Source organism: Numenius arquata, chromosome 26 (genome assembly GCF_964106895.1).
Source record: "Numenius arquata chromosome 26, bNumArq3.hap1.1, whole genome shotgun sequence".
Lineage (NCBI taxonomy): Eukaryota > Metazoa > Chordata > Aves > Charadriiformes > Scolopacidae > Numenius > Numenius arquata.
In genome coordinates, this window is record NC_133601.1 from 3,634,228 (window position 1) to 3,660,337 (window position 26,110).

At 42.0% G+C, this 26,110-nt stretch overlaps 1 protein-coding gene across 1 annotated transcript; it reads right to left on the minus strand.

Annotated features, from left to right (window-relative positions):
- Positions 1-9,262: 9,262 nt before the first annotated feature.
- ADRA1A (adrenoceptor alpha 1A) lies at positions 9,263-25,437 on the minus strand. The gene is made up of 2 exons (XM_074164196.1): positions 24,555-25,437; positions 9,263-9,774 (listed from the first exon to the last, which is right to left on the minus strand). The coding sequence occupies exons 1-2, from the start codon at positions 25,435-25,437 to the stop codon at positions 9,263-9,265; spliced, it is 1,395 nt and encodes a 464-aa protein (XP_074020297.1).
- Between the last annotated feature and the right edge of the window lie 673 nt (positions 25,438-26,110).

Sequence of the window (26,110 nt, forward strand, 5' to 3'; positions counted from 1 at the left end):
TGTGTATAATGCAGTTTCTGTATTGGAAAGGCTTAATTAAGAAAGGTTTCTAAAAGCCCTTGGAGACACTTGACTGAAGTGTACTGCATGAATAGTATTTAGGGTATTTTAACTACTGTGGCATCTATAAGACTGTATCTTGTAATGGTAAGAAAATTCAGAGAAACTCTGTTGGTGGATCACATATAAAACTGAGAATTGTTTTATGTTATTTCTTTAAACCTTCTTTGTAATGCCGAGCACAGACATTATTGTTGAAATTAATGTGTGGAACAGAGGTAGGATAAATGTAAACGTTGCTTTTTCTCTTGATTGTGTAATTTTGGAGGAAATCAAGGACCTCCTGGAGCCTCCTGCATGTGTTATTTCGCCCTGATGCCTCAAGACAGAGAAATAATCCCTTGTAACCTCAGAAGTGGCTCTGAGCAGAACTTTATGGCAGTAAAGTATTTATCTGTAGTGGCCCATGGTCAGGGCGTGATTGAAAGCTGTACCTTCTGTCTTCACGTTTAAGACAGGCAGAAGTAGTAACCTTGCGGCTCTTCTTCACCCTGCCATTAGCATGGTAGCTGGAGCCCTGTCCTACCTTGGCCATTAAAAAAGACATGAAACAGGGACAGTTTATTGATGAGACTGAGTGGACAGAAGCTTCTGAGAAACTGGCAAAGACATCTGAGGACCTAGAAAAGGGCTAGGGAGCTTTATCCCAGCAAAAGCACAGGGAAGACCTTATAGTGGCCTTCCAGTATCTAAAGGGGCTCCAGGAAAGCTCAGGCGGGGGAGGATGGACACACACACTCTTGATCAGGGAGGGGAGCTATAGGACAAGGGAGAATGGTTTTAACCTGAAAGAGGGGAGATTGGGGTGAGATGTGGGGAAGAAGTTCTTTGCTGTGAGGTTGAAGAGACACTGGCCCAGGTTGCCCAGAGAAGCTGTGGCTGCCCCATCCTTGGAGGGGTTCAAGGCCAGGTTGGAGGGGGCTTGGAGCAACCTGGTCTGGTGGGAGGTGTCCCTGCCCAGGGACCTTTAAGGTCCCTTCCAACCCAAACCATTCTATGATTCTAATTTGCCAAATTCGTGTATCTGTAATGAAATGAAACAAATGCACTGACAAGTTTTATTTTTTTTCCTGTCATACGTCAGCTTTGCAAAATCATTGATGATTTTTTATGAGGCTCGGCATTCCTGGGACAGTTGGGATGTATCACATCCATTGTGCGGAGGGGAGTTTAGACACAGCGTAAATGCATTGACTTGCTTCAGGTCAGAAAATCATGACCCGGTTAGGAAAATAAAATTCTCATCCAATATATCAGAAAAATGTAACTCCTTCCTCACCTCACCTGGTAGGTTGACCACAAGGGAATGTGTCCTATAACAGGGTAAGGATCTATAGCCACTTTACTAAGTCAGACTGATTTAGGATTATGTAGTCCTATGTATTCTTAACAGGATTTACTTTATAAAGCCAAGGAAAAATGCACATTTCCTGCACACTCTTCCTACCATTGATTAAAAATAACTCTGCTTCTTTTATCTGGCAGTAAATGTAGTGATCACAGAAGGCATTCTCAGGCTCCAGGTTATTACTTTTAGTTGCAACATTTTTCATGTCCATCTGTAAGTTTAGAAGGGCATTCTTTAGAGCAAGGTCTGTATCAGGTAAGGACCAAATCTTGGTCCTTAACTGAAGCTCCCAGGCTCTACTGCAATAGAAATTAATCCAGCATGTTGTAAGCCAGAGAAAGAACAGACCTATAGAAGAAGCAAGAGGGCAACTGTTTTGGTTTTTTTTCTTTCTAATTACAGTTTTTCTCCAGAGTTTCCCTGAGACCTAGGAGGAAATTTTCAAGGGTTTCACCAGAGACAGTTAGAGCCAGGGCTTTCCGGGTTCCTAGTGTATCAGCTGGTTTGGAAATTTGTTTTTGCTTCTCCGTGTCTCTTCTTTCCCTTTATAAATCACAGAAACTAATAATTTAGCACTCTCTTTCCCAAAGAGGATTTACATTCTTGGGTTGACAGGGAATTGTTCTCTTAGTGTCTGTTTATAAGGAATATAGCAAAATGGGCTGGATTTCATCTGGGACATGATGTTTTACTGTAAGCAAACTGAATATGCATGGTAAGGATCTGAGGCCCAAAATGAACTTTTCAATCTCCTTTCAAAATTTTTCAAGAACTTAACTGTAACTTTTTATAGTAGAAATACAAGTTTAATTCATTTATTGTCCTTGTACCTCTCTCCCACTAAAACCCCGGAGATCAGCACTATTGATAGGAATCTCTACCTGATCCTCTGCCTGAAATGTTTGTTGAAAGGCAGAAGTCACGTTTGTATAAATACTTTCGGGGAAAAAAGAAAAAACCAAACAAGCAAAGAGACTTGCATATCACATGTCACAAAGTGCACATTCCCCCCAATAATTTATTTGTTCACCTAGCAATATTTCATATACATTCAGTTTTGTTCAAGGAAATGACCAGCATGACTGTTCGGACACGTCGCATGATAAACAACGGGCCTTTAAAAACAGCACATAGAAAATTCAATGGCATCGGAATACCATGTTCAGAAAACACGGTGTCCGTTTTGAGACACATCTTTAAAAACCACTGGCAGCCAAACTTGTACAACATGCAGGCAAAATGCTGCAGCAGACAGAAGAAAACAGTTTTGCAACCAAAGACTGGCAAAGCAAAAAAAAAAAAAAAAGCCCAAGCCAGCTCGCATACAATTCCCACAGTCGTAACGTCGTCGTAAGTAGAATTGGGTGCTCAGCGATAATCAGCGAAGGTTTTGTATCACGAAACAATGATGCTGTGATCATTAGCTGAGTGGAATTGCTTTTTAAGTGGAAACCGGCTGAAACGCTGGCTAGATTTGTGTTTTCTGACTTCAGAAAATGGTTTACAAGGACTGAGTTTTTGCAGATCACGGAAGAAACTCAGATCAATGCGAGAAGGTCGTGTCATTCAGTCCGAGACAATGAATACTGGAAAAATCATTTTTGCTTTTCAGTATTAACACTTGGACATTTTTGACTCCAAAAAAAGATCTTAATGTCATCGTGATGGTAAAGGAGAGGATATTTCTCAGCCTGGGTTTGGGCTTGGTGTAACAAAGAGTAATCTGCATTAACTAGACCTTTGAATGTGTCGTAGAACTAAAAGATGCGTTATTTCTTATGTGATAGTTGCTTGCAATACACAGCTCTCCTCTTTAGCAATTCATTTCTCCTTAGCTCATGCTTGCTATTTTTCTCTGTCAGTATGAGAAATATGCAGCATGCTCTGCATAGAAGGCATGACATTTTACTCGAATCCCTAATTCAAATGCTTAATCTCCTTCTGGGAAATAAGTGATTCGATTACATTTATCAAGCTGGGTGGGAGATCTTTATTTTAATGCACCACAAACTACCTCCGTAGCGCCTTGGATTTTCATAATACTGTCATGTATTAAACAATCTGCTTGGGAATACTTTCAAAAAGTAGTTGATTATGCTTACGGATGAGGTCCCTTTTACAGATGGAGAAGGTTTAGTTTACTTATGTGCACTGATAGGAAAAGACAGGATTAGTCCGGCCAGACAGTCTAACCTTCTCCCTGTGAGTCTCATTATAATTAGGCAAGAAACAGAATAAATATTGGGCAGATTCATTCATAGAAAGTGCTGGTTGACTCTCGGGCTTCTTGGGGAAAAAACTTAAAGGCTGATGTGCCGGTGAGATTTAAAGGCTCTGGTGACTGGGAGCAGGAATAAGAAATGCAGAAGCAGGTGGAGAGTGGGTAGATCAAGATGCCTCATTAAAACTTTTTCCTTCTGGCAAACGATGACCCTGCGTGGTGCAGGTCCCAAATATGCCTTGAGCTTAGGGCAACATCGTGAAGACCCACTGGCTTTTCTCCTTGCCTCTGTTGTTGGAAGCAATCATCCAGAAATAATTGGTGTCAACAGCCTGTCCTATTGAGTTGGTTTTCAGCATTGTCTTGCTTATCCAAATAATATTAAGATGGGAAAGAGGATAAAGGTGTCTCTGAGTAGGATACGGAGTTAATTACCAAGCATGGATTCAACATGGGACAGCTGAAATCCTCCTTGAGCGAATCACTCTTGTGCCTCAGTAGCTTTATCTTAAAATGGAGTTCCTAATAAAATCCCATTCAAACATGAGCATTAGTTAACATGAGGCCAACAGGCACACCTAGAACTAAGCACTTTCCACTTCAGTAAAGCAATAAGATCTTTTTTAGATCAGCTTCAATCGGTAGATGATACTCCAGTCTGTAACTGTTACCTTTCAGAAAATGTCAGGCAGGGAAATTTTGCAAGTAAGACTGAAGCAGCTTTGTGAAATCCATTTGCTGACTCTGATGAGTAGAAAAGCAAGAAATATTCCTTTCAATGCCATGGATTTTTGAAGACATTAAAGCCTGGCAAAGGAAAATATTCTTTTACACAATACATAATTTATCCTTGGATTTGGCAGTGCAATTTTCCAAAAAAAAAAAAAAAAAGAGGAAACATTTATTTGGATAATGGGCAGATCTTAAGTATTTGGGATTTGAATAATCTTACAGAGTACATGAAGCCTTAAAAACATAAGACAGTAAATCTGAATGAACATTAACTGTGCAAACTGAAATACTGAACTTTCCCTGCCCTGGGAGGAAGAGAGATTGGTGATCTGCTTAGCCTCAACCGGTGTAAATTAAGTGTCATCTATATGATGGTGCCAGCTCTCAGCTCTTTGCAGCAGAGACTATCTGTTCCACTTCAGATGGAAATCTTGGCTGTCGCTCTCAACAGAAAATACTGACCAGAGAGGATGGTGGGATGTCACATGCGTCCCTCAAAGGTTTCACTCAGGACACCTCAATCGGCAGGTCAGTGTGGTCCACTGGATGTGGCTGTGAGGGGGAAATCACGGCACCCCACTGTGTTCTTACTTCCCACCTGACCACCTTCTGCTCTCTGTTCTGAGCTCCTACAGTATTTCACACCACAGAGTGCTGATGGTAGAAAGATTTTACACGTGATGATAGATGGTAAGCAACTGGGAAATCTCTTGTACCGCTAGTGCTTTTTGGATAGACAGACACATTCAGCCTCTGTGGCTGCAGCTCTTTTGCCAGTGCCAAGTTCACTTTAAATAACAGAAAAATATGGGCTGCTTAAATCTGCACTCTTTTTTTTTTTTCTCTTTTTTCTCTTTTTTCTCTTTTTTTCTCTTTTTTCTCTTTTTTCTCTTTTTTCTCTTTTTTCTCTTTTTTCTCTTTTTTCTCTTTTTTCTCTTTTTTTCTCTTTTTTTCTCTTTTTTTTTCTCTTTTTTCTCTTTTTTCTCTTTTTTTTCTTTTTTTTCTCTTTTTTTCTTTTTTTTTTTCTTTTTTTTTCTCTTTTTTTTTCTCTTTTTTTTTCTCTTTTTTTTTCTTTCCTAGAGCTCCTTCTATGGTTTTGAGACTTGTCGGTCCAAATGTCTATCAAGATGACAAGTGCCTATGACCCTGCTTGCAACAAGGGAACAGGGCAGTTTTCATGCAGAAATTCTCTGAGTGAGCCAAACAAATGATGTGATTGTTTTTGTTGGCAAATGTGACAGTGGCAGAGGTGTGGCTGGGACCAGGCTCGCCTGACGCTGAGGTCTGGGTGCTTTTCAGAGTCACTGGACAGAGAGGTCCTTTAGCATCTGTTTGATGATAGGAAAAAAAGGATGAAGATGAGACCAAGACTTCATTATTCTAACCTCTCTCGCTCTTTCACAGGCAGGAGTGCTGTGACACAAAGGTGACTATTCATGCCTGTCTATCCAGACATTGCCACCAGCACGCTGACTTATTTATCTTCGTTTCACAGATTCAGATTATATTCCTACTTCAGAATCGCTCTGGAATGAAATGACTAATCCTTTTGTGTCAGCCCATGTGTAGCTCCACAGCAACCCTTTGCCTGAAACCTCACCATGAAACCTCAACAAATCAAAAATTACTGGAGAGACCCTTTGTAAAACTCCCAGCTCCAAAGGGGAGGTGGCACAAATGACCTTATTGGTTCAAGTTATAAAATAAATATACGGACAGGGTTGGGCAGCAAGTGTGCGCAGTGAAGATTTTAAGTCTTGCTCAATTTAATGGGTGTTTTTCAAAATGTTTCAGAGTTCAGGTTTTGTTCAAATAAACGTCCCACGTATTTGAACCCCATGAGACCAAAAACCTTGGCCACGAGTCTCACGTGACTTTCTTATGAGATTTCCAGCTTTTCTGCTTCTGGTCTTGGCTTGAAGTACCATGAGAATATTTTTTTTTTTCATGGTATTTCAACACTTCTAGTTTCAAATTCTAGACTTTATTGAAAAGCCCTAAGAAAAGCTTTAAGGGTGGGGTGGGTTTCTTGTTTAAAATAAAAATAGGATAATGCTACAGATTTGCTGTCCGTGACTGTATGCTTTTGGAAATAAATAAAATGTTTGGGTCCAGGGATTTGATTTGAATTCTTCTCTAATTTTAACCTGTTTGGGACATTCTGTATCTTTCTTATGGAGCACTTATGTGGGCGAACAAATAGCTATTTGCTTCAGCTAATCAGCTAAGCTAGATATTTCATTTTCCAAGAGGTAGCCAGTGACACTCGCTCACCCACCAAACACAGCAAAACCTTAATGGCCTGAAAAACGCTGTGCTTCCAAATTCAAGTGTCTTCTCCATGTCTTCAGGATCACTGCAGGCTGAGTTGAGAACTATTAGCTTTGTTTTCCTAATCACTGCTTACTCATTTATTTGAAGGCTGGGAGAAGCAAGTCCTCTGCTTGATGTGACATACTAGCAGCTGAAAGCACCTATAGGACATATATATCTGAGGCAGCAAGTGCTGCAAGGAAAATTTACTGTCACGTATAGGACCTGAAGTGTTCTTGGTTATTACACTAGAAAAAAAGGTGCCAGCTTTACCATGTCTTTTACACCTTTCTCGTTCTCTGACACAGCTCCATCAGGCTGGTGTTGTCTAAGTAAATACTAGTGAATCTGCCCAAAGACATGATTTTTACTCTTACAGATTTTTACTTTTGGTCCTGCAAGATTAGTGAGATCTGTAAACAAGCACTTGGTAACAGGTTTCCTAAAGTGTAAAGATACTATGCGATAGTTTTAATGCATTGAGATCAGGGCCAAATGCAAGGGGAAAATTAACTGGTTTGTTCTGCCTCTGGATTGTCTACACAAAACACAGGGTTAGGTCCATCTAGTCTCTTTTTTTCCCTTTGAGCTCAACATTTGTTTAGAGCGGCAGTGCTTGATTAGCATCCTGGCCGTGTGTAGAGCTGAACTGTATGTACACTCCGAGGTTGCTTCCTGCTTCCAGGACTGTGCAAAGCAAGAGCTCCAAGGATGAGATTTTACTTTTGCAAATTGTCCAATGATGTTCTAGCTGCAAATACACGTTCGCAGGAGGAAAGAAATCTCCTTCATGCACAAATAAAAGACAGAGAAGACTGAAATTCTCTTGACATCAGGGACTTCATACTGAATGAGAGATGAATAAACAAGGATTCCTCATCAGTAATATCAAGGTGTTCTTTCAAGACCATATCCTGGAAAAGCTAACCTTATCTTAAGCCCTTTCCCTTTTCAAGCCAGTAGATATTCAGCACAGGAGCTGACATTGAGACATGAGTAAAGGCTTATGTGTTGTTTCAAGAAGCTGCATTCTTACTTGGCAGGCTCAGGAGGAGTTATGTCAAGAGCTGCTTATTTCTAATATTGTACAGAGAATTCCTCCCGCTATTTCTTCCAGATGCTGAACAGCTCATTTATTTATTTATTTGGATTAGCTATATTAAAATATAACATGCTTCCAAATGCTTTCCTCCCAAATTCCCAAAGGATGGCCCTTTCTCATGGGGATGTATGTCCTTAAGTTGTTTAACGTGCTTAACTCCCACTGCTCAGAACCAGGGCAAAGTTCCTGGCTCCAGGGTACCCAGGATCTCATAGAAAGCTTAAAGCACTTGGTATTGAAGGAGTCAGAAAAGGAATGTGGCATAAGAAGGCAGGGAGACAGGAAAATGTCTGCGGCTTTTCCAGCGACTGTGGCACTGATCTGACTAGCAAGCACCTGAGCAAGGAATTATTGAGTCTTTAAGCAGGTCCCTGCTGGACTCAGAGCAAGGAAAACAAATGGATGAGTGAAAGTGATGTCTTTGACCTTATTTGATGATGACTTACCTAGTCTTGAATTTTATTAGACCTGCGTCAAAGCGCAGAGACCTTCCCAACATGCCTAGGATGCATGCAATTTTTCATTTGGTTTTGTTTGGAGATTTGGGAGGTTGGTTGTGCAAAAAAGAAAAGTTCTGGTTGGTTTCTGGAGCTAGGTGGGAGTGCAGCCACTTGCATCGAGTTTCCCTTGGCAATGGAGTTTACTGAAATCCATGGCACAAGGGGAAACTTAGAGCAACTCCAAGCAGGGCAAGAGCCGAGGTCATGTTTTTGCCATGCCCTATGAGCTGATGTGACTGCTTTTCCAGACAGGTTGAGGACAAGCAGCCTTGTGGGCATTGCAGAAGACCAAATCCCCACCTGGTGCAGCCCCATTGAGGTTGCCCAGAAGATGCAGATCAAAAGAGCTGCCTGTTCTTTTCAAGGTGTGCAGGACCTCACCAAGCCAGGACCTAGGCACGAACAAAAGAGGCAAAACATGGTAGGAAAACACTCTTGTCCATAGTCCCGTAACGAAAAGTAAGCAGAGATCTGTAAACACTGTCCCAAGACCTGAGCCTCCCAACCTCAGCTCTCCTGGCTGTTGAATCGAGGTTTAGCTTTTTTGGGGGAGCAGAATCACAAAATGGGTCTAAATGTGGTGCTGTCTGAAAGAATCCACGCTGAAATCAGCATGGGATCTTTGTAGTTTGCTCTTTCTCCTCCATTGCACCTAAATCAGAGCAGTAGGGACTTTGAAACAGTGGAATACAGTAAAAAATAAAGCCTTTAAGTGTCAGGCAAATGACTCGCAGAGGCCAGTCTCTCGGAAGACCGTAGGGTGCTCACCGTCTGCTGAAGCCATTCACTGTCTTTAAATGGTTTCGTTCAGACTACCAGCACTCAAAGACACCACATCTCAAAGGCTTTCACCCTGCTTTACAGTATGCTATTTGTTTCTCCCAGATCCCTTCAACTGTGGTGGCATCTACTTCTACTTCCCAATAAGAAGAGCAACGTCCCATTAGAAGAGCCACGCATTTGGCAGCCTGTGCTGCTTCTGTCCCTTAGACGTCCTCCCCATTCTCAGTGAGGGAGATGGTGTGTATTTTAATGGTTGGCACTTTACAGTTTTCATGGACAAGGTTCCGTGATGTGCCCGCACAGCAGCATTCCTGGAGGAAACCTTTACTTTTCACTTTGGCAGCAGTACAGTCTTTAGAAACCGCATTTTTTGCAGGCATGCTTTGCACAGCGGAGAATATCTTCCATTCGCAGACCCCATCCGACTTGGAAATCTTATAGAAGGTTTCTCCCGAGCCGACAGGGATACGAACCACACCTTTGCCGCTCTCCAGGCTTTGGCTAGTGGGATGGTTGAGGTTGAAACTTGGGGATTGCTTCTTTCTTGCCTCCTTCCTTGGGAGGCACTGCGCTCTCAGGACATTTTGGAACGCTTTCTTAAACTCTTGACTCGAGCACGGATAGATTATGGGGTTGATGCAGCTGTTTAAATATCCAAGCCAAAATGTTATTTTAAAAAGTGTGTCCGGGGGTTTGATAGCAGGAAAGAAAGAACCTAAAATGGAAAATACACAGTGTTAAGGCAGAGGCAGTGAGAAATTGCAGGTAACCAAAGAAACTTAAACATTGGAAAAAATAAATAAGATTCTGTTCTTTCTTGGAAAATCTATGACTCAAAGCACAATTCCTGCAGGAATAAGTCTTTCAGAAGGTATGGCGTTGTACAATTACATGCCTGTTCTATCACAAGTCAATTCAAGACATCTACTTTATTATACAAGCGTTGTATTCCCATTTACAGCCAGAGAGGCAAGCAAGAGGACTGGAATCAAGTGATAGAGGAAAATTGCTTCCTCAGGGACTTCTAATTCAAGATTAGTTAGCCAAATAAGAGTCATATCTAGGAGGTCATCAGAAGGGGTTTCAAATGGCAAGAAAATCACATCGTTTCAGAAGTCAGAGTAAGTGAAAAGTAGGATTACCGAGTTGACTGCATTCCAGCTAAATGTCTTAAAAATGATAGGTATTGAGTGCTCATTTTCCCTTGAAACCTTTAGAAATGTTTTTCTGTCACGATTTTCTGTCTCATAGAAGGCGTTTAAAATTCAGAGAAGTTAAAGGAAAGGTTCCTTCTTACATCAGTGAACACTGAGAGGGTCTCATGGGCAGCCAGAATATATATACACTGATATATACTTGCAAAGTTACCTCCCAGACACGATTCAAAGAGCAAGAACTTAGATGGCTCCTTAGTAAGGAAAGTACTATGGGACTTTTTATTCTATAAAAGGCAGGATAACATTCAAAAAATTTGAAATCTTTTGATGAAGCTTAGTCAGTGTATCAGTGGCAGAGCCATAAATTGTGCATTCATTAGTCCTCACTGTCTTAGCAAAACAAGTCAGCTACAAGTGACCATGTGAATTGAAAATTAAACAACGTTACTAATATCCTTTTAAAAAAATAGACTTTGATATATGATAACATAGGATTTAACGGTGAGTTATCTGCTGATTTAAAATCTTGGGAACATTTCTCCTTTGTTTTTTTTGTTTAAGTACAACTTGAGCTCCTTAGTGCTTGTATAAGCAAGTTTTCAACTTTAAATGATTTCAATAGGATGTCAGTAAATGCTTAAGCAATTTGCTCATTGAGAGGTGTTATTATAAAGCTACAGAGATATTTAAGATGTCAAGGAGTCAACACTGCTGCTTACGGAGAATTGTTTAGAAATTTGTTGTTTTTCTTGAATGACACTGGAAAGTGTCCATTGTAACAAGATCCTGTAATTCTCTTATTTGGTACTTCTCTTTGTTTAGAGATAAAAACAATATTGTCTGAATGTGAATGAACCAGAAAACTAAACTCAGTGTGATGCTGGGGTGGGAATGTGCTAACAGCTCTTCTAAAATCAATTTTGCAAAATTAATTTAGAACCAGAGAAAAATATTTGCCATATGTTGTCAAGGGGAAAAGCTGTTTCTTACTTGCCTCCTTTAAAAGAAAGAAAACAGAAAAAAGGAAAAAAAAGTGGTTCTATCACACAAGTGTCAGTAATTAGTCTGGGCACAGGAAGAAAAACAGTTTCCCAGAAAACATAATTGGCTTCTTTTGGACTTTGTAGTCAAGTCTATAATAAACAGAACTTTTAGCACTGACAAATGCTCGTCTTCCTGCTGGCCCCTGGAAAAATCGTAAGCATGTGCTTGTTGAAAGAAATACTGTGGAAGATTTAAGCATCAATACATTCGTCATCCTCTGCAGTTCAACTATGTCTGTAAGCAGCTCCTCAGCTTTACAGGGATCGATCCGCTAGTTGGACCTCCCCTGACTAAGGAAAAGCTAATAATGCAATTAGAGGGTGTTCTAATTTCATTCTGAGAGCTGCTGAACTTCGGTTTCAATCTTTTTCTCCCCATCTTTGTCAAACAAAGCCTACAGCAAGTGCAGCAAATGCTTTCAAGCAGCAGAAGCCCGAGCGGAATTCTCAGGGTGTTTTTTGCCTGTGTGAGAACCTATCAAAATATTGCCTGCACTGGAGACGCAAATAGTGCAGGGTGATTAATGACTTGCTCGTTCTGCTGAACATGGTCTCTGCCGTGAAACGCCAAGCGAGGTCTTCTCGCCGTGGCACCAGCTCCAACCCTCTGCGTGGAGCTGGTGGGCCCAGAGGACACACTGCCGTCGGGGAAGGGAGAGGAGGGGTGCCAGGGTGAGCAGCCCCCCAGTTATCCCTGACCTGGGAGAAGTCCCCGAAGACCCAGGCCATCTGGTCTGTGGTGGAGCAGGAGGGAAGCGATACCCAAAGGCAGTGCAGAACAAGCCACAGGAGCTCGCTCTTTGTACCGGAGCAGCTGAACCTCTTTTTCCAGCCCCAGTTACATCCCAGGCACCAAGCACCGGTCTCGCTGCCTCCGTGGTTGCTTCTGCCTTGCTCCAAGCTAGCTGGTAGAGCAGTTTCACTATAAGTTTCAATACCAACCAGTTTTTAAGACCACAAATGCTGTGCTAAAGAAAGCAAACGCTGTTTTGCAGTTCAGCATGAGTGAGCAGGCATGTCCACAGCCTAGAATTTTTCTCAGTAAATGAATGCTTCTTTTCTTTAGTGAAAAACAACTAAATAACATTCTCAAAGAACGTTCTGGCTAAAGTTGCTGGCAGATGAAAAATAACAAAAGGCTTCTAAATGCTCAAATCGCGCTCAATTTTTTTCTTTATTTCCTCATTTAATTGCAGCATATCTGCTGCTTTCCCATTCTGTGTTCAGACAAAAGGTGAAACAAATCTTGGTTTAGGAAATCAACTGTGTGAGGCTGAGTGTAAAAATGGGTAAACAATAACAATTCCTGTTTGCTGCAACTTCTGGCTCACTCTAAATGGAATGCTAGTGCCTTGCCAAAGTCTGTTAAAAATAGAAAATAGCCCGTGTCGGAGTCTGTCTCCTGCTCTTTTTTTGGGGTGGGGATCTGCATGCTAATTTATTAATGTAACCTTTTTTGGTTCATCAGTGTAGAGACTTGTTGCCTTGGAACAACACACAGTGAAAAGAAAGCGCCGTAGTTTTAAAAGCATGCAGATTTTGCTATCTGTAGACCCCATCACATGCTGGTTTTAACACTTTCTTTCCAGTGGTGGATTAAACCTGGGCGTTAGGACAGTGCCTTTGCTCTGCCATTGTGCTGATGAGGGATGGTTCATAAGTTTAGACAAGCTAAAGCTCTGCCTACAGGCTTCGTTATAACCATGTGTTGTCCTGTGAATGGAACAGGACAAACACCAATAGGAAGAAACGTTGTTAGTAGCATCTTGGAAGGGCTAAGGCAGAACTGATAGTCAGTGGACCCAAAATGTAACAGAGCTAGATGTAAAATCAAAGTAGAAATTATTTGGACCCTCTTCTTACTTATGTTGACAGCTTAGTCAACTTCCAGAGCAATATAAATCAAGATCAGCCTGTCTAAGCCTTGAGCCACTGAATTATTGGGTAGGGTGCAAAAAAATATTTAACCTCCTGCACCTTCTCTGTCTAATGAGCAAAATCCTTCTGTGCATTGCAGGCTGCTGTGAGGAACTACTGACATGTTAGCATTTGCTTAGTGCCTCTGTAGAAGTGCAATGTCCTATTCAAAAGGCCTCAGAAAGCAGAGCCCTTCTGCTGTAGACACCTAGTTACCTCTGTAGTTCAGAAACTTGGCCTAATCTTTTCTCTTGGCTACCTGAGTATCTGGCAAAAGGGGAAAAATATATTCTCCCAGCCCTTGGGGAACCACATCCCTCCCCACAGAATACTAAGAATGCATTCTTTTCTTCCAAGCCTTTAATATTCAGTGATGTTGCTGCCGTGATTAATATCAGTGGTCGATGGATTTGGTCATTTCCACACAGTGCTGCTGAGCCTGGTGATAAAGTGTTCTGTGGGCTGAAACATCAAACCGGGCAGTGGCTGACATCTCAAGTCAATTGAGTTCAGAGTAGAAATAAAACAGGTTTTGTGAGTTTGGGGTTTTTTTTGGTTTTGTTTTGGTTTGGTTTTGGTTTTGGTTTTGGTTTTTCCCCTGACAATGACTGTAATAAAGCATGAGATTAAACATGGTACAGAGAAACCAGGTGGAACTGAGGTGAGCAGTTCAGAGTCCATGCCCAGTCAATCCTTGGCCGTTGGTAACAGGTCAGCTTGACAGCTGCCAACTAGTGTCAGCTCGGGTTTGGACACTTGCCTACTAGCAGCCAGGACTGAGAAAACAGAATTATTATTATTATTATTTATTATAGCACCAAATTCTCCAGAGCAAGTTTTTCCAAGTCTCTCACTCTTGACTTGGTGTAATCATAGATTAATATGGTGCTGCCATGCAGGTATCCTCTAATAGAGCTGGATAGTGAGCAGCAGCTGAGAAGTGAAAAGTTTGCTTTATTAAAACTTATTCTGTATCCTATTTACATGCCTTAATGTCTTCCCTGATACGCCGTCAGAAATAAAATCGTAAATAGCGGCAAAACTGATTACAGTTTAGGGGCTTCATCTTCCATTGTCTCCCCGGTCTGTGCTGGAAGAACAGTAAACTTCAACTGATCTTTTACTGCCTTTGAATTGCAGATTGACTAAATGATGCTTGAATTCCTGCTTTGTTTTCAAAAGGTTGAGGGCTCTCAAGTGTCAGTAGCACAATTCAATTGCTTGTTGTATGAAAATTAAATAAAATAAAATGTACTATTAGCCTCCTGAGATCCTTTGCCATTAAGCGTTTCATCACTCACCCCTGAAAATGTCAGGATTGCGTTCCCTTCCCTCGCCATTTATTTTCCTGTTTGTCAACTCAAAGTTTCTTCAGATCTGAGAGATAAGTTTTCCATGTACCTCCTGGTGAGTAAGTGCCAATTCAGTCACAAAGATGTAATTTGACTTTGTCATTTGTCAGAAGTTACAGAGCTGCGTGATTATAGGTTGTTTAAAACCCAGTGCTGATGGTGTGCGTCGTTTCACTGATGGACAGCAGAGAGGGATTTAGAAGCTGCCAGACTACAGAGACTTGTGTTATTTGTTCGCTCTTGCATTCTCTCTGTCAGCACCATGGGAAGAAGATGCCATGCATTTTTATGACCCACAGACCCATCGTGGTGTTAAAATCCATCTCTGCCACTGGATCTTGCAGCTGTGTTTAGGTTCACTACTTTCCCCCCCTGCCCCTTTTATGCTGTATGTTACAGATTTCACTCAGAAGATGACAGCAGTGTCTGTGCACCTTGTGAGTAGAGAACCAGACGGTATTTTTTAGCATTACGTTATCAGAGCTTGAAGTGTCCCAGGGAATCAGGAGAAGTACCTATGTTAAACCTTGCACAGAAGTCAAACAAAAATCCTGGCATCTCTTGCCTCTGACGTATAGGAAATATGCCTCTGGAACCACAGTGAACTGGAAACAGGGATGGTGGGAGGCAAAACTTAAACCTCAGGTCCTGGGATCTGCCCTAAAGGGGTCAAGCCAGAGGGCAGCAGCTATTCCAGAGTAATTGCCCTAAAGACCCCGAGGATGAAGCACGGAGGAGGACCGATGTCCCCACACGGATTAACTCTGTACCAGGGGCACCCTGGATCTCTCCTGAGGCAGCCTGCTCTGCAAACATTGATAAATGTGGTGTATCTTGTGTTCCCAAGCTCAGTCTTAGCCCTGAACTTTATTCCATAAGGCTGGCATTCTATACTGCACCTCGGGTCAAGACACAAACCACACTCTGGAAAGTATATTTATATATATATATATATGTATTGCTGCAGACACACAACAGCTGTGCTCCGTATATGCTCTCCCAGCACGTCTCACCCTGCTGCTCCCGTATGGAAAGTATTTTCTGTGGGAACAAAAAATGGGACCAAAGAACCCTTGAACAGTAGGAAATGCTTCTGGGTTTCGTACAATCAAATTAACCTAACAAATGAAGAGCAGCAGTTCATAGACGTGAGGAAGGGTCAGAGCCTGCATCTGGCAAGTCTTGCACCTTCACAGCTGTGCCTGTCTCAGGGCCTGGAATTTTGTGGCTGATTCAGGTGGAAAAGGAATATCTTTGTGCCTAGATGTCCCTGACCCACAATAAACAGATGTAGAAGGAGGAGCAAGAGTTTGTTTCTCTTCTCAAGGGCCCGAATCCAGATCTCTGAGGCATCAGGAAGGTGTGGGTGTTTGGACACAGGTGAGGGGGGAGAAAGGCCAGGGAGCAGGAATGGGTCAATCTGGGAACGATGCTCTGATTATTTGGATTTTTTCAGACCTAATTTATGCTCTGTTTCATATTGTACCCACTTACGATGGATGATATTTCTGGCAAAGAGCAAACATCTCAGCAAGCAACTATTTCCAGATTCGCTGTGGGCTGCTGCAGATTTAGAAAGCTGATAAAAAACCATGGGAAGGTAAACTGAGGTTTTGTTACCCATGTAAACCCAAATAATCACATTGTTTTACAAATCAATTTCATTGTCATTGAAATACCAGCTCCCGTGCTGTTGCTGCAGTGGAATGATTCTGGATCTTGTTGCTCACATTTTTAAGATATTTGATAATCGTCCCGAAGCCCTCGCTCTCGGAGTCATGCACTTACATCAAAATCTTCGCTTTCCTCTAAAAATTAAAAGAACCCAAGCAGGTGGTTCAGAGAACGGTTTGAGAAGATGAGTCTATCTCAGCCTGTCTCACGAGTTTGTCACTCTCTGGCTGTCAGTCGTGATTTTGGAATCCTTGGGGTTGGCAAACAGGAATTATCTTCTCCAGCAGGAGCTGAGCCTCTCCCCTTATGTATCCAAATTGAAAACAAATCCTGACATTTGCTGGGTGGGGTGGGAGAATCACTCATCGCCTTTTGATCACTAACAAATCCTAAATTGTGCCGTGACGTTTGAGAGCGAGGGAAAAAATTACATTCTTGGTTCATTTGCTTCAGGGGCTTGAAAGTGGTGACTACACAAAGCAGGAACATTTTGAAGGCAAGGAGGAGCCTTCTCTGACAGGTAGTGCATGGAGAAGAGCCAGAGATGTGAATCACGAAACAGCACAACTGATTCTGCTTTGTCTCTCTCGTTTTTCAGTGTAAATGGCTATTAATATCACCAATTCCTTCCACTGCTTTGCTGTATTATGAGTCAGTGGGACACAACGTTTCAGGACTCGGTAACGGTGGAGAAATGTTGGCCACAGGGATGTCAGTGGGATCTTTGCCATTGGCTTCGGTGTAGCTGAGTTATCAACCTAGACCAACAAAGCCTTTCCAGTCTGTGTTTATGAAAAATACCCTTTGTGATTAGCAAAAAAAAAAAAAAACAACAACCAAAACCAAAAAAAACAAACTTGCCAAGGAAATATCTTGGCTGTTTTTCTTCATGGCTTATTTTCTCCCCATTCAGTGGCTTAACAGACACACAGACTGATGCTCCATGACTCAAGGATTGTAAACACTCTTCTTCTGCCTGACCTGTGCTCCAGAGAATGAGCTGGGCCTTAATTCTGTTTTGTTTGTTTTTTTTCCCCTTAATGTCTTTTTTTCTTTTTGTCACTGAGGGAAAACACTGAAATGTTAGTGTGGGGAACATAGCACAAATATTTCCTTCATGGCTGGAGTTCAGCGTTTTCTCATATGAAAACTATATTGAGGGTTAGGTTGTCACAGCTTTTATTCTATTTTATTATATTATTATCAGCTGAACAATGAAAAGAAAGGGGGTTCAGATCCTTGTTTCTCTGAATATCTGGACAACCCAGCCATGACGATGTCGAGGGAGTGCATGGGCTGTTTGCCCTCTCTGCCCTCTAAGTAAAGTAGTAGGAGAGGCAGGAAGATCCTGTGCTTATATTTACTACTATGAGACCATCTGTCCAATTCTAAAGAAGAAAAGAGGTGATTCTAAAGAAGAAAATTCTGAAGAAGAAAAGAGGTGAAAGGAGTTAAGCTATTTACCTTCTGTATGGGGGAATGCCAGGGTAGTGATTCCCTGGAAGGCTGGTGCAATTCTACACAGTTCTGCTTCCCAGGAAAACTTTTGCTTTCTCTTCCTTATTTTCCTCATCAGCAAACCTATTTGTAAACATATACACCTTCTCTTTAACACTCCCTTCACAGGATAAGACAGTACTACCCATTGCTTCAGTATCGTCAATCAAAATTCTCTCGATTCTACAGGAAATGGGTGACTTTCTGTTCAGCACCCACGGTTAAGCTGTTCCTGAGGGATCCCATCTCATTGCTGTATTTCACACCCTGGCACTTCCCGTGATACCACTGCATAAACCAAGGGGGGTGGATGAATCCCAAGCACTGCCTTTTTGTGTCCCGAAAAGCCCCTAAAAACCATGTTTGAACTGCTCTCAGTGTCTCACGCTAGTGGATTCCATGTGTTACTCTGAGATTTTCCTTATTAAAACACCACTATCTGCAGGAGTCAGCAGGTAGGGAATAGAGTGAACTGTAGAGTATAAACTTCAAGAGAGTAGCAGGTATTCGAACTCCTGCTGTGATAAGACATGGGTGAAGCAGAGACTCCAGCTTTACTTCCTTGACCCAACTCTGTCATATTCTGGTTCACATTGACAAAGGAACATGGTCCGAAGCCCAGTTACTTTGACAATAAGTGGGTGGGATGCAGGATGGCTTATTCAGAACCCGTGGGAGTTGATCTGAACGTGTTCCGGCTGGAGAACATGTTGAGTTTAGTCTCAGATGATCTTGAAAAGAGCAAGAGGCCATAAAGCTATATCTGATATGTTTTTCACTGGTACCAAAAATTGGATGGGTCCCTGAAGCACAGCCTTTGGGAAATACCGTACCTTAACAGACATAAAAATTACTTTGTGTTGTCCCAGCATTGCAACATAGAGGAGGACAGGTCAATCATGCCTCAGTGGTGTGATTAAGGTAAATGAATTTCTGTATCTGATAACATAGAAACAACTGCAGCTTTTCTGTCATGTCTGGCCACCTTTCCCTTCCCAAAAATAAGTTTCCCATTTAGAGCTGAGTGGACTGACTCTGAACTCAAGCCTCTGGAGCCCAAGGGAGGTGCCATAGCTAAATCAGCCACCTTAGTGAAATATATAGCAAGTGGTACAACAAATGCAAACCTCACAGGAAAACACAGGAACAAATCCACCAACTTCCAAACACTGGTGCATGTTCCTACTCCTCACCTTGTGACCTCCTGAGATATTGCATCAATGGCAGAGATAGAAAAATGCACTTCATTTTTCTGGTTTACCTCTAGTGAAAGTAGAGAGCCACTCTCTTTGACTCCGTTTAAAAAACAGCCACAAAATAGTAATTAGAAACCAGCTGCAGACAGGCACGTAGACAGGATTAGAGGATTCCCTTGACGGTGTTTGTGTCAGCTCACAAGGCTAATTTACTACTCTACTACAAATATAAATACCCTCCAGCATATCCTCTTTTCTGCTCTCTTCATCATGAGAATGATTGACAAACGCGAAAAGCTTTCCTCTCCCTTGCCCAGTTTAGTAGTCTGGATTGTTTTTTCCCCTGTGACATCCTGGCTCAGATTTTCCCTTTTTTCTTCTTTCTGCTTCTGAACTCAACATCTACAACCAGATAGGTTTAAGCCAGCTTGCCACAGCAAGTGACAACAAAGATCTGTGAGTTTGTTTGCTTCTAAAGGTTTCTTAAGATGAACAATCAATCTCAACTTAGGACCATTTTTGTAATATCCCAGCCTTTTTTTTTTTTTTTTTCCCCTGTCAGTTCTGTGCATGTTTCACCTCAAAACAACCTCCAAGCACTGTCATCTGTGTTGTTGAAAAATGAACCTTCTGAAAAATTCCCAGGGCAACCCTTAAGTGTCTTCCAGATACAGGAAGACACCACTTGCCCAGGTGATGCTGGGGATGAGGTTACATCACTATGGGCATGCACTGAATTTCTGGACTCGTCTAGCTCTGAGTATTTCTTTCTATATCTGTCTATATCCCTTTCTAGCAATTGCAAGAGAAAAGGAAAATAAACAGAAATGGAAGAAAACATGCTGTCATTGCAGAGTGCCAGAGCCCAACAAGCCTTAATTGCCCAGGTGAGCCTCATCTGTGGCATCTACCACCAGACCCTCTGCCCATTGGCCAAGGAACTGCATAAAAGGTCAGGCTCTTCTCCTTCACCCTCTTTGAGTGATGTAGGCAAGCTCATGTTTGTTCTTTCCTGGCTCTGATTTGTTGTTTTGTGATTACTGGACCATCCTCTTAACCTGTTATAGATGCTACCTCTGCCTGCTTCTGCTCAGGTACAGTTGTGCATGCTTTTGGGGAGGGTAGGACTCGTGCCTGCGCTGTTGTCACCCTCTTCTCCTGGGTTGTCTTCCCTCATGGAGCAGACCTGCTCTTGCTGCTTCTTGACATTCAGGTTCCTTTGGGAGCCTGTTCTCAGGTTTCCAGTTCAGCTTCAAGTTATCCCTGTTTTCTTGGGTGCCAAAGAGAATATGTTTGCTCCAATTTGAAAAACAATATTGCTTACTTCATGGCATTTGTTTTGCCCCAAGATCTTAAAGAACTTTGGCATTATGTCAAACGAGATCTTAGAGAACTTCGGGGAGAGAAGTAGAGTTTCACTTCATAGCTTACTTGGAAAAAAGAAAGTGTGTGATAAGAAGGCTTTGACTAATGGAGAGAGCAAAAATGCAGCTCTATTGCCTGCTAGATCGTAGACCTAAATTCCCTTCAGTAAAGCAGTGTATCCTTGTTCACGTAAAGGAGTGCATGGGCTGTAATCCTTGGCTTGTGCTCCTCCTCGCCATTTAAATGGAGTTCTTTAGAGCAGTCATGTTTTGAGAAAGGAGCCAAGCATGGGGTAACAAAAGTGTGAAGGTCAATACTAAAAAGCTTTTGAAGCTATTCTTGCCATGTAAGTTAACATGAGGGCATGCTAAGTAAGAAAGCTTAAGTCACTCATAACTGATTAGCAGTTGGGAATATGGTGATTAAGAGAGAATGGTGTTGCAGAAGAGAAAGAAGAGATTAAGGAGATGATGGAACAGGCATAGAAGACAATATGTGAGAGCAGTAGCCCTAAAGTGGACAGGTAAACTTCCTTTCCAGCTCCCTTCTCTGAAGAGCTGAATAATAGACTACCTGGATGGAGCAGGATGCTCTCATAGTCTGCTCAGAGCAAGCATCAGCCTGTCCTAAACAAATGGCAGTCAGTGAAAATGCTTAGAGCTCCTAAACAGGCAAGTAATCTATTCAGAAGATAAACATTTCCTTTTGTTGAATATATCCCTTGTATACTTATAGAAAGGTAGATGCTTAGTGTAGAATGAGGAAAGTTTGGTGGGGATATCTGGAAATCTTCTCCTTGGGAAGCAATTGCAGAGAGCTGTAGATGTACATGGACATCAGTCTTTCTTTACAACCTATTACTAGGGCTAAAGTGCTGGACGTGATTGCTCTGAGGCAATGACATTTATAGGAAGAGTCTGTGCGGAATTCCACCAATAAAGTTAATTCGGCAATGGGTTTACAGTTTATTTTGTGTAATAGCAGTTCAAAGGAAGGTCTGCAGAATGAAAAGCACTTTACACTGTCAGACTCTGACTGCTGTGGAGCAGAGACAGAATTTGAGCTCACCCACAGCATGTGTCATATATAGAGGGTAATGGACATAGACAAAGGACCTCATAGCTCCAGCTGGCTCTGTTTAAACTGCTGTTGAGGTCCTGATTGCTGCCTCTTACCCTGCATTTCAGGTGGTCTAAGTCTTCCCTAAGCTATCACAGAAAAGGACCTCTCCCTGCAGTAGGAATACTATGTGTCTCCAGAAGAACTGAGATTTAATTAGGGGAATACAAAGAGTGGGGATCCAGTTGGGATGCAGTTGAGCTTTGACTTGTAAAGTTTTGTGAAACAATATGATGTGAAGATATGTTGAGTTTGAAGAAGGTTTTACAGGAAAGCTTTGAGACTAGGAGTGCATTCACTGGTCACCTCTAGAGAGGGAGAAAAAGTGCATCCAGGAAAGAAAACCTGGCTTCTTCCAGGGGAAACCAGCTGTTTTGACACTCTCATGGTACAGAAGTTTTGTGAAGGGTGGGTTTGCACTCCAGCATGCAGAGAAAGAACAAACTGTAACCTCAGTTCTTTTCATGCGACAGGATTATTATTCCCTGGCTTACTCCACAAACATCAAAGCCAAGTGAGAGGAAGGTGTATTGGATTCTTGGACCGAAAGCCTTTGCACAGACCCTTTGCCTGGAATGAAACTCCATCCATCTAAGAAGGTAAGGAAGATGTTACTTGCATAGATTGCAGCTGGCAACTTTACATGCTGATTTCAATTAAGATATTGTCTTGTGGCAGGGATACTCAAGTTTTTTCTCCAGTTATTTTCAGCAGCATCTGCTGATATCCCTGCTTGATATCTTTCTATTGCTCTTGCCATTCCCATACCTACACCTCAAAATTTTCTACCCCCATTTGTTAAACATTTTAACAAATCTGGTGTTTCTTGTTTTAAAGTGGTTCTTGGCTGGTAGAAATGATGTTAACGGATGTGGGGATCTCAAAGATGGTCTAGATCACAGTAAAATAAACTTATGCTTTGGGAACTGCTGTTGCATAGAGTAGTAAGCACCCGCCCGTTGTCTGAAGTGGTTTGTGTGGTGTAGTTTAAGAATGCCTGTCTCATGGGCAACCTTCATTGAGGACAACTTGCTTTTGAAAGGCTCTGACTCCTGCAAGTGACTGAAGTGATCTGCAGCAGCTGATGGCTGATGGGACCTCTGATAGGGCTGTCCCATGGCCACAAAGCTGCAGAGCTGGTCTTCTGCACAACAAAGTTGTTGCTGCCCAGCCAGCCGTGTTGTGGACTCCACAATTGCCAGCGGGTTTGGCAACGGAGTAGACTGCACATGTGAAAAGTCTGATCTCTGCCACTAATCTGCTGCATGATCCTGGCAGGATCACTTCTCCTCCCTGTGCCTACCTTCACATGTCTGCAGAATAGGTCTGGAAATGGTTACTGTCGTTTAGAAAGTGTTCCGTGTGGTGTAGGTGCAGAGGGCCGGATGCAATCACCTCTGGGTGAGTCTCTGGCTCAGTCTCAGGCTGGTGGGACAGTCTGCCTCGAGATGTGCTTCCTAGGGTTCTTTTGAAGACGTATTACTTAGCGCATCTTGCTTGTTTAACAGTTTTGGGTTTTTTTTGTCTTTAAACAGAAGTAGCAAATAGGTTTTGAAAGACTTATTATATGCTTTAAAAATAACTCAGTAACCCCACAAAGATAGGGAAACTAGCCTCAATAAAGTTTCTTTATAAGGGATCAAAGTAAGATGCAAAGCCACTCTTGAATCCAGAAATTTTCTTAAATCCAAAGCATATTAATTAACAACAGCTCTGTATGGGCAACCACGTTTACACATGAAGTGTGTTTAATGTGTTCTTGCAAACCCTTTTTGGGTATGTTTCAAACATCTTGGCAACCAGCATTCCAACATGCTGACACCCTGGACAGCATGAGCCAGGTCTTTCAGGGCTCCTCATTATGAAACATCTCCATCTCTTACTCCAACCCTTCCCGGTATTAGCCAACAGAAAAGATTCTCTAGTTTTGGAGTTTTCACGTGGCAACATTAGCAACAAGTTTTCATGAAACAACCTAGTAATCGTAGTAAATCCAGTAAAAGTTAATTGAAAAAGAACAGCTTTTTATAAGATTTAAAAAAAAAAAAAATTCAAAGGAAAATCCAAAAATCTTTCTTTTCATGTTTAGGTAAGGCTGGTTTTTCTTTTCCTTAATAGCACACATTGTTGTGTTACTAGCTAAAACTTCCACACAATTTTACTTTATTTTTCCTGTACAGCATAAGCCCTTTCTGTAAGAAAAGCTACTGAAATTGAGCAACTCACAGATTTAAGGTTCCATGTTTCAAAATCTAATATTTAGTACAGCTGGTGCAGAGCAAACTTCAGTGTGATGTGTCACATACATCCCACTCAGATACAGGTGTGCAATTAGTATTCTGCTTTTAAATCCTGAAATCACATCAAAGGTGACTGAGCAAGGTTTAATTAAAATTCTAATTACTTCTTTATATTTCAGTGATAGTAAAGCAGAACAAATCCCCGACTTTCCTCCCCTTTAGAATTAAAAATGGTGAATAAATATTCATATTCAGCATGATGGTTGTAGCCAGTGTTTGGCCAGTGGGCTCAGTGGGTTTTCCACAATAGATGCAAGCCAGAGAAGTATAAAATCAGTTTAAAGGATCCTCGCTGCTGTCTTCTGACCGGTCATATGATAAATTAAAAAATACTCAAAATGTAATTAATGTATGGTATCTCATAGTGTGAATTTCCTGATAGGAAACTGATTTTTTTCATTATAGTGGGAAGTATTAGGTGCTGAGCACTCCAGGAGGTCTGGCCCCAAGTCTGTGAACAGTTACTTTGACCCTGCATGCATTTATATCTTGACCTTTTACATATTTATACCACCTGAAGAGCTGGCTGCGATCTTGGATATAAACACACACATCCCTGAAGATATTGTTCCTATGGCAGAGCTGGTCAGAAATAACAGCTCTAGTTCTGAAAGAGTATTTTCTGGATGGAAAGAGAGTTTCCATTATTTTCAGAATTTTGTGCTTCTCTTTGAACCAGAAATAGTTTACTTCATTTGAGACTCATTTTTTACGTTCACTGCTTTGTAATGGTGAATGTTTTGATTTTTGACAGCTTTCTAATAGAAAATTATTCCCTCAGGGATTTTCCGATGTGCGTTATTGTACACAGGCACAAACACAACCCTCCCTCCAGGGAAGGTGCTGTAAAAGGTAGAGGGTTTTGCTTTACTTACCGAGAGGCATTACTACGAAAAACGGAAGCCAGCACAGAACGAAGCATCCCACAACTATTCCCAGGGTCTTGGCAGCCTTTTTTTCCCTGGAGAACTTGAGGAGACGGACTGAGAAATGATGCTTGCTCTTGGGGTTGGATGCTGAGCCACTCGCTTCAGGGGCATTTTTACGATGGATCCGTAGGGTCACTTCCTCAGAACGAGATCTCTCAGTCTTCAGACCAGAAGTCAGACCTTTGTTTTCCCTTTTGGCCACTACATACACTCGGCAATACATCACCAAGATAATAGTCAGGGGGAGGTAGAAGGAGCCGAGAGCGGAGAATAACACGTAGCCAGGCTCCTCGGTGATTTGACAGATGGTCTCATCTTCTGGTGCTGGTTCCTTCCAGCCAAAAAGAGGTCCAATCGATATAACCAGAGACAGTGCCCAAACGCACAGTAGCGCCAGGAGACCTCTCTTCTCTGTCACTATGCTCGGGTATCTCAGTGGGTAACTCACCCCGATGTATCTGTCTATGGAGATGATGCAGAGGCTCATAATGGAAGCAGTGCAGCAAAGGACATCAACAGCTGCCCAGATGTTGCAGAAGATTCTCCCAAAGGCCCAGTAGCCCAAAATCTCCATAGTGGCTGAGAAGGGCAGGACAGTGGAAGTCAAGAGGAGGTCAGCTACAGCCAGGTTAATTATATAGTAGTGGGTAACACTCTGAAGATGCCTGTGGCAGGCTACAGAGAGGATAACCAGAATATTACCCAAAACCCCAAAAACTATCAGCCCCCCTAGAATAACACCTAGTAAAATGGCCTTTGAAATGTTCACAGGCCCCACAGAGTGGGTGCAGTTGGAGCAGTCAGAGGAGTTTCCAGGGAGGAAAGCCATGGTGAGGGGCTGATAATGTTCATGTGAGGCTGTCGTACTTCACTCCCTTTTCAGGTAGAAAGAGTGATGAGATCAATTCTCGGAGGGTCTTACAGGCAACATTTGCCTGGCTTTGCTGGGGAAAAGAGTTTTTAAGAACATCTTAGAAGTGCAGCACCAGGAACAATGAGAAGGATCCAGAAACATATTAGAAAATCTACCTTTCTCCCCAAGATTTTACTGGTATAACACAGTTAATAGCCACTATTTCCAAACCAAATTTAACTCCTTTTGCATTTTTCTTGGGGTGCAGAAGCAAGGCTACACAAAACAGAGGCTATTTATTTTACTTTCTGGGATTACACGATGAGAAATATTGGAATTGCAGGTTAAAATCATTTCTGCCTTTTTGGGAAGATTCAATATTTGGCTAACATAAGTATTCCAAGTTTAGGTTTCCCCCAAGAGAAAATGACTGATGCATTTAATTACGTTGTGTTAGTCCTGATTCTGCCTTACAACTGACTTAGAAACCTGACAAGGAGGAGGCTGCTGCTGTGTTTGCTCAACAACGTCGTTTGAGATACTTGCTGCTACCCATCTTCAGGGTCTGAAGAGTCAGTCAAAGCTTCTCCATGCTGTGGAGCAGTTGTCACTTGAGCTCCTGGACTGCGAATTAAAGTTTGTTTACACC

Coding starts and splice junctions, on each gene's coding strand:
- ADRA1A (XM_074164196.1), bottom strand. CDS start 25,437: ATGGCTTTCCTCCCTGGAAACTCCTCTGACTGCTCCAACTGCACCCAC. Junction 9,775..24,554: donor TTTCGTAGTAATGCCTCTCG/GTAAGTAAAGCA, acceptor TTTCCATTTTAG/GTTCTTTCTTTCCTGCTATC.